We start from the raw sequence: 8,952 nt of genomic DNA, 5'->3' as shown, positions 1-8,952 counted from the left end.
GTCCCCCTCTCCCCCCAAAAAAACCTGGACCTCAAACCCCCAAACTCAAAAAAACAACCCAGTATGGAGATGGTAACTCTTTAATTATGGGCCAAATCCCTTCTTCGAGTAATCAGATGCTGCCCTCTTCTGGTTTAAGTAGAGGCTATCCGTAATTTACTGTGAATCAGATGAGTTTGGTTTGGGTTTTTTGGGGTTTTTTTTTAAGGTCTTACATCTGATATGTTAGAAGTAGGATGACCATATACTTACATAGCATTTATGCTGTATTTACAGCCCAAAGACCAAGCCATTACACAATGTGGAATATTCTATTCTCTCCGTAGGTCGGCTATTCCCAACTCCCAAGCACCTAGTCTAATGTTCTTAATTTGCCTGAGCTTAAGTTTGACTTGATACATAGAGCATAATAAGTTATGACATAGGAATCAAAGTTGGGTAGAGCAAAGTTATCATTGAGGAATTAATTATTTTTCTGGTACACATTCTTACAAAATACTTAAAAAATATTTGGAAAATTTTAAGTTTTGTTAGCCTTCATTTCTTCTCCAGATACCTATTAGAACCACTCTGTGGAAAGCTTTCCTAATTCTCTTAGCTGTGAGCCGTTTTTATAAAATTGCTTGGTTTTAGTCCTCTCTTTCTTTTTTCCTTCAATAGAGACATTTTTTCCAAGAGGGTAGTTTTCCACATAATTACGTCCATTTTCCACATGTGAAAGACTGCAGCATGATAAGTTTTCCCAAGATGTTACCCGGCAGACTCCTCTTGGAGTCCTGTGGAAACCATGGCCATTTTTGCCACATACAAAATGACGTTCTGTTACAGATAGGATGCTGTTTGTTAAGGCCAACGGGATGCATAAGAGTGTTTTTTCTGTCTGCTGGTGATGCTGGAAGATGAGGGTAATGAGATTAGCTTGAACATGGTTCATTGGTAGGTAAGAAACAAAACAGAATGAAAAAATCACCAGTGGAGTCTATTTTTTAAAAAGTTTCTTTTCAAAATATTGAGGCATCTGGCTGCCGGATGCCTTTACCAACTAGTAACCCAGACATCCTTAGTGGTGACTGGAAAGAGAAGCATCTTCAGCTCATCCAAGTTAGTCTTCTGTTCTGAGCCCGTCCTTCAGAGTTTCCTGTCTTTCTCCAGGAGCAAGAATATTGCAGTATTGTTAGCAATTTTTTTTTTTTTTTAATTTGGCTGTTTATCTGTATAAAATAATTGAACAAGGTTTAGAGCACATTGGTCAAGCCACATTATTTTGGAGTATCTGAGTTACTATGAGGTTTAATCAATAGCTGATACGTTTTGATGTGGTTTGTAATTTTGTTATAGTGCTAATACCTACACTACTTATTAAACAGTAATAATGCAGCTTGGTTCAAAGCACTGATTATTCATTGACCTTGATCACAAAAGTGGCTTTGAAATTTTATGTAAGACCTCTCAGTAGTATTTGGCAACTAAAAATCTTCTATCTGGGGTTTCTCAGGCACAGTTAGCAAAAAATATCCCTGAATGGTTGTGAAACAGTTAGAGTGGGAGAAAGGAGATGCCTGTAAAATATTTTTTTTAAACCATTCAAGCATGCCTGTTCATTTCTAGCTCCTAACTGAATCATATATGTGTTGCAGGGTCTGGGAACTGATGAAGACACACTCATTGAAATCATCTGCTCACGAACAAATCAGGAGCTTAGTGAAATTAACAGAGTCTACAGGGAAAGTAAGTTTACTTTGAAAGTTTCAATGTACTATGTTTTTACACTAAGTTACTTGGATAAGTTCCCCTCAGTGTGAATTTGATTATTAGAGTCGTTTATACAACATCGACTTTGATTCTCTGGCAGTTGGACATAAGATACTATTTTGTACTGGTGTCCTGGATATTTGTGTGTATTTATATAGCTTCATCTTGTTGCTTGGTAGCAAACAAATTGGAGAATGTTTACTACTCATATAAGTTGTGTCTAAATTAGTTTTTTTGTAGGCTACGTGCATTCTGTGCATAGTGACAGAATTAATGATGTTAGATTTATGGATTCTAGAATCAATTATGTAATAAGTAAGTGAATATGAAATCTACTGAAGCACACTTGTAAGCTTATTCGGTAGACCTGCCGGAAAAGACATGAAATAAAACTTCATAAAAGCATATGTTCTGTTTTTCAACTTTTCTAAAGCATGTTATCTGATTGAAGCTGTAATTCTTAGTTGATTTATAAGTAGATGTAAGAGTCATCTAAGATCCGTCCTCAAAAAATATTACTTTTCCTTTAATATTCCTTACATTTTTATATTGGCCATTCTGGTTGGGTTTATCGCAATTCAGTAGTGCAGCTGCCTAGTGCCTGTTTGTTTCCCTGAGCTTCAGAGTTGAGCTTCAGCATAAATAGACTGAAATGTAGAAAATTGCTGTGTGCTAATGCTTAATAGTTGTCAAGCAATTCTGGTAAGGTGCTGGCTAAGTCAAAAAGGACGAGCAAAACCAATGTAGTCTTAACGGCCGGTATTAAAAAAAAATAGTATGTATCAGCAAAGAGAATGTTGCTGCTGTAGATTAGGTTGCTGCTGAAAAGAAGGGAGAATGTGATTTTGTAGCAATATGGAGTATGACCACTTGGAAAGCAATGAAAATGTTTAGATACCAGACCAGAATCACACACAGCATTCCTTTGATTTATCGTAACAGCTTTTGTCTTTTGCGTTATATAAAACTTGTAATTGCAGTTGTCCAGTCATAAATCCATGAGTGGAGAAGGCCTAAATGCTGTGTTTATCAAACAAGCAAACATTCATTGGTAGCTAAGAATAATCTAACAGGATATTGAGCTTAAAACAATATTCCCTTCCTTTTAATAGTCTCAGGTTTTCCTGTTATCTTTCCATGACAGACTTTGATTACATGGGAACTCCCATGACTAGCTGGTAGCAATGTTGGTTTTGTTGTATGCAAGCATGCATTTGTTTTCATTGTCTTCCACATGTGACTTAGATTGTAGCTGTTTGTTTACGTGCATAAAACACAGTAATTAGCAGCTGTTCTTGTAAAGGAGTATTTGTAGGACACCACTTGCTTGAAAAGAATTTTTTGTTTTCTAGTGTACAAGACAGAACTGGAAAAGGACATTATATCAGACACATCTGGTGACTTCCGCAAGCTAATGGTTGCCCTGGCCAAGGTAGGTCTGTTCGTATTTTTCCACTTTTCCTTATGTGCCTGCCCTTTGGTAACTGACTGATGGCTGCCAGTAAAACAATTGGATTTCTGATTCACTTTTAAATTTCCTTGTATTTTCACTGTCTTTTGGGGGGAAAAAAATTCAAATGTTGAAGGGCAAAATACTTTGACAGAAATGCAGCATTCATAGCAGCAGCTTCATAATGGGGATGGAGCATACTGTTACTCATTTAGCAAATTCAGAGTAAAAAAATCAAAGAGAAAAGAATATGCATATAGCAAACTGCTTACTGTCTATTAAACCTCTTCTAAATACTGCTATCCTTGTTTGAAGGGCAAAAGGTGTGAAGATACCTCTGTGATTGATTATGAGCTGATTGACCAAGATGCTAGGGTAAGTGCTGGTAATGACTGTTAAATGTCTTAAGCTGATCAAACTTTTGGGGATACTGAAAGTACAAATACTTTGGGAGTGAGAAGCGTTTATGAAAGAAGGTGTGTATATTTCAGATTGTCCTGCACAGTCACGTTTGCATCCTGTCAAGGTATCTGCCACTGGCAATCCTGATACCTTCAGTTACCAGTTTTCACGGGCTACTTACCCACTAGTACCTATACAGAAGCTCTTTGGTATTTCCCTTGGGCATATCGAGAAAGAGACTTTAACAAAAGGAAACATATCCATTAATTAAGTAATTAAGTTAAATTAAGTAATTAATTAATTGTGTAAGATTGAGAGAAGTATGGTTGAACTTAGTGGCTGCTAATGCTTGTTTATTGCAACTGTATCTGTCAAGAGCAGTTCTGCTGAGGTAAACAGAGCTAAATACAGAGTAAATCCTGTAGATAGAGGTAAATACAAAGTAATTAGTCTTAGTTTCAGATTAGATCCATAGATCTTGTCCTGGTGGTCTGCCTAACCATGTGTCCTTTTGTGTTTCTCCCACTGACACAGTTCCAGTAGTGCTTGTTTTCCAGTAAGAGAATTGTATACATTTGCGATGTCTTTTTGTATAACTCCTGATTTTCATGATTTTGCTTTTCATTCTAACCCCAGGAGCTCTATGATGCTGGTGTGAAGAGAAAGGGAACTGATGTTCCCAAGTGGATCAACATTATGACTGAAAGAAGTGTCCCCCACCTGCAGAAAGGTACTATTCAAGAGACAGATTTATTTTTTTCCTGTAAGAGAAAATTATACCGAAGTGGTAACTATTTTGTTCCAAATATGATTGAAATGAGTGTGAAGAGCACTCATAAAACATAGGAGATGTCATAAATCTTAATTCATGTCCAAGCTGTTAATTTTTTTTTTTTTAAATATAGTTATTTCTGTGGATGTGTTAATCTCAGTTTGAATGTGTGTAGAGCTCTTTTTTACACAGGTGTAACAATGCTCAACTGTATGCCACGTACACTGAGAACAAAAATGTTACAAATCTAGAAAGCATGGATGCAGGAGACCTTGAGAAGTCCTTTAGCTTTTCCCTCTGTCCTAGGGTAGCTTCGCTGTATCATGTGTTAAAATCTGACAGTGAAGACTCTCAAAAGCAGCTCTGATACTGCTGTAAGAAGCACGTGGGAAAGCCATTTGAAGACTTTCCTTTTCAGGGCCTAAAGCACTGTTGTTTCAAAAAATACTAGTACAGGATTAAAACAGTATTTTACCAGATTATGGAGGTGTTTGAGGAAAACAAAAAGGCCATAGCACGGGAACTTTACTGTCAGCTGACAAACTTCAGCTGTACTTAAGATGAAGTTCTCAGAAGGACTTGGACAGATATTTTTTAACCATGTGTCTCTGCATTGCTGTTCCTATGTTTTTGATTTGGGTGGTTACTTTTGCCGGTTCTTGGTCTGGTTTTGATTTCAGCTGTTTTCTTTCTTGTGAATAGTGTTTGACAGGTACAAGAGCTACAGCCCATATGATATGTTGGAGAGCATCAGGAAGGAGGTTAAGGGAGATTTGGAGAATGCCTTTCTTAATCTTGGTGAGTTACCCTGAAGTAAAGACTCTCTTTAGACAGGATCTTTTCAGTGCTCTTGCAGTCTATCGTGATAAGGATAGGGCCCAGCTTCCACGGTGTTGCTGGATGAGAAATAAACTGGACATGCTGGCATTATTGGATCCACTAGTGTATTTTAGGATATTACAAGTATTGAGAAGTAGCATATTTTTGCCCTCTGCAAAATATAAACCTTGCTTTCCAGATGAAAACAAAAATGCCTGTGTTTTGTGATTTGTTGTTAGTTCCACTTCTGTTTGATACAGAGGCTTAATATTTGTTTCCCCAAACAAACAAAAAGGTTGGAACTATAGCTGAACACATTTAAGTATTCAACATAGACATAGGCTGGAGAGGGAACAATGTGAGAGGAGATGATGAGCAGTGGAGGATGCTAGAGGCTAATAAAAGAGCTGATTTGGCACTGAATTCTCTGAAATGGGGAGGCAGGGTGTAAGGCTGGTACTATGGCATGAGATGACGATGACAAGGATGTTGCCAAGTTTAAGAGGACTTTAAGAGGAAAATCTATTTCAGACTAAGGGTGAACCGAGAGCTTTGTAATGCAAATGGAGAATAAACAGAGCTCAGCCTTGAAAGGGAGGCGTCTCATGGATTAACATACAATTGAGTGTTTTCAGAAAAGAGGTTGCTTATAGAAGTGGAAGAATGAATTGTGGTGTGTGTGTGGAGGAGGGCTAGCATTCTGAAATGATACTAGTGATGGATGGAAATACTTTCTCAGATTGTAAGCATTTGTGGTTCAATCACAAGCTTAGCCAAACAACTTCTAAGTAACAACTCAGGTAAAAATAATTTTTCTATGTCCCCTTTTGTAGAAAATTTTGCTGAAAACCTTATTTTGACTACTTATCATGAATTTAAAAATAGCTCCAAGATTCTGTGTTCTGCTATTCCATGTATGGGCAGGATGTCTAACTATTCTTCTCTCTCTCTCTTCAGTCCAGTGCATTCAGAACAAACAGCTGTATTTTGCGGACAGACTGTATGATTCCATGAAGGTAGGGATGACTGTTCTTTCTTTCCACTTATTTTTTTCTTGCCATTGTTTCATCAAATTTTGATTCCTTAAGCACTTTTATTCATATGATGTGTGACTGGCATGTGAATAAATTAACAATGACTTAGTATTGGTCAAAAGCATTCTTTAACAGTTACGAGCCTAGACCATCTATTCAGATGTGTCTGGTATAGGGAAATATAGGGAAGGGTCTCATGATAATGATCTGTATTAGATCAGTTGACTATAATTAGCAGTTAGACACATCTTTTGCAGGTAACCAGGGGCTGATAGCAGAAAAAACTGTTTATTGAAGTGCCAAAATAAAACACTAAATTTGCCTTAAAACATTTTCTGAAGAAAAGGGATGAAAGAGAAACGCCTGGTGACAGGCATTAGGCAACACCAGGAAGACCTCCTGGTGAACCAGAACTGCTGCTTACAGATTAAGTAGCTAGATTTGTGACTGGAAGTTGGTCAAACACTGCTGATGAGAAAGGTATGTTCATCCTTAAATTCCTGGATTCATTCTAACTAATGACCTTAGTTAGAAGATTTAATTCATTGCAACTGAGATGTAGCAATAAAAGATGCCGGTTTGCTGCTAAAAGATAGTTTGCTGTATTACCGTTAGGTGCAGTGGCCTTCTACACATTTCAGCTATTACAGTTCTAAATGTGTATCTGCTTGTAGGGCAAGGGAACCCGCGACAAGGTTCTGATCAGGATTATGGTCTCCCGCTGTGAGGTTGATATGCTGAAAATTAAGAGTGAATTCAAGAGGAAATACGGAAAATCTCTCTATTATTTCATCCAGGTAAGTTTTTCAGCTTTCTTTTTATATCAGTTGTATGGACCTTTGCAGCAGTCCTCATTGGATTAATCATACCATTAGAATTCATGGGAGGTGCTTTAGAGGCTGCAGTGAGAATAATAGGTTATTATCCATGCACTATCGAAAAACCCACCTTTAACTTTACAGTCTACAGCTGGTACAACTCCTGGCAGCCACTTGACCGTACATGTAGGCTTTGTGCAATCAGCTGATGTGTTATGAAGGAAAGTTCTGTTGACCTGTCCCTGTCCTCAGACCAAAAGAAAAGAAAAAACAGAATTGCTCTGTGATTGCTGAATGAAAATAGAGCATCTAAATTGCTGCTCCCTTTCATTTCAGTGCCCAAGGAGCAGGCTTTTTAGCTAGAGTGATTTTTTTGTCCATTTCTGTGATTGGGCAGGAGCTATAGGTGCTAGGTTTTATTTAACTGCAGGCATAGGTAAAGAGCTTGTGCATCTGTTTAAAAACTAGTCTTCTACCCACCCTCACAACAGCTTATGATACATTCTTCCTTGTGTAGATGAAGTCGAGTCAAAATCTTAAGCCAGAATCTTTTCCTGAAGATGTCAGTTTTAGATTATAAGCAAATTTTCAAAATAGTTAACTTGATGTATGATTTTTGCAGTGATCAGTGAGAAGGAACAGAATCAAGTCCTTCAGCTTTCGTTTGATGTGTTCCTTTTTTTGATACCAAAATTTCTCTCCCTTCTTGGCCTTGCATTTGTATTGCAAGAATGATAAATAATTTCAGTTCACACATAAGTAAGACTCAGTATAGATAGTCTCCTCCAGGCTGACAAGGCTTCCACTGCGAAACATAGTCTGTCCCACAGGTTTAGAATATAATGCATATACTTTCGTATTTGTTGACTGTTTCCTCATAGGTATTTTGTATTTTTCTTCCCTTGCTTTACAGCAAGACACAAAAGGGGATTACCAGAGGGCGCACTGTACAGAATTTAAGTCGCGAAAAAAAATCTCCAGAGGCAGCTGCTGACCCTGTGTGGTGGAAAGGACTGAAAACTGTGATGGAAGAAACCCAAATCCAGAGACATGCCTTTTTTGCTCTTCATTTTACTGTAATCCTAGAAAAAATTGACTTGCCTAGCTAACCTTGACTTGCCTTTATATCTGCAAGACCACTGATGTAGTATGCTTTCCGGTGCTGTGTGCATTTCTCTCAGCAGCAGTGCTCTGCTTGGCTCTGCCAAAGGTCCTAACAGCGTATAGCCAGAGAAACTAACCTTCCAAAGATAAATGAGGTTACAAGTGCTTGTGAAAGACTCTGCCTCTCTGTGCGATGTTTCTAATAAAACATAAATAAAACTGAAGTTTTACTTTAAGAAGACAGGTCTCTTTCAGACCTTTAATTTGAAAACTGTGTGAACAATTGATACGTATTTAGCCTTCACCGTCCATTTTCTGTGTTGATTTTTTCCTCCCAGGGTTCACTACTTGTGGCTGAAACCTTGCCTTCCTCCCTCAAAGCTCTTCCCCTGTTTAGTGATTCAGTTTATCAGCAGAAGCAAAACCATTCTCTTATTTTTTTTTCCTTTTTTCCCCCAAAATAAGTGTCACGTAAACCTCAGCGCCACCTTTCTCTGCCTGTGTGCGAGGGGCAAACACTTTTGAATCCCTCTTAAACATTTATACATTTTCCGTGCCTGTGTGCGAGGGGCAAATAGTTTTGAATCCCTCTTCAACGTTTAAAACAGCCTGTTTGCAACGTAAGCGTTTCCTCCAGAAGGCCCGGCGCTAGGGCACGCTGCGTAGATGCGTCAGGCCAGGCCGGGAAGCAAGGAGGAACGAACTGCAGTGCTGCTTATTTTAGGGAGGAGGGAGTTTCCCGCCTTTCTTCCCGCCCTCCCCGCGCCCCTGAGAGCAGGTTTGGGTGGGGGGGGCAGGGGC

The 8,952-nt window shown here is 38.4% G+C and overlaps 1 protein-coding gene across 1 annotated transcript in view; it reads left to right on the top strand.

The window, feature by feature from the left end:
* ANXA2 (annexin A2) overlaps window positions 1–8,380 on the top strand; it is a 25,526-nt gene extending 17,146 nt beyond the window's left edge. Inside the window, exons 5-13 of the mRNA XM_009330044.1 lie at window positions 1,638–1,728; window positions 3,105–3,184; window positions 3,518–3,577; window positions 4,241–4,334; window positions 5,079–5,174; window positions 6,153–6,211; window positions 6,904–7,026; window positions 7,961–7,989; window positions 8,034–8,380. Of these exons, the coding sequence (XP_009328319.1) occupies window positions 1,638–1,728; window positions 3,105–3,184; window positions 3,518–3,577; window positions 4,241–4,334; window positions 5,079–5,174; window positions 6,153–6,211; window positions 6,904–7,026; window positions 7,961–7,989; window positions 8,034–8,064 (663 nt within the window). The 3' untranslated portion in view covers window positions 8,065–8,380. The remainder of the gene's footprint in view (window positions 1–1,637; window positions 1,729–3,104; window positions 3,185–3,517; window positions 3,578–4,240; window positions 4,335–5,078; window positions 5,175–6,152; window positions 6,212–6,903; window positions 7,027–7,960; window positions 7,990–8,033) is intronic.
* The last annotated feature ends 572 nt before the right edge of the window (window positions 8,381–8,952 follow it).

Source organism: Pygoscelis adeliae, unplaced genomic scaffold (genome assembly GCF_000699105.1).
Source record: "Pygoscelis adeliae isolate BGI_AS28 unplaced genomic scaffold, ASM69910v1 Scaffold298, whole genome shotgun sequence".
Taxonomy (NCBI): domain Eukaryota; kingdom Metazoa; phylum Chordata; class Aves; order Sphenisciformes; family Spheniscidae; genus Pygoscelis; species Pygoscelis adeliae.
Note: the sequence above shows the minus strand (reverse complement) of the source record. Positions and strands in the feature narration are given on the sequence as shown.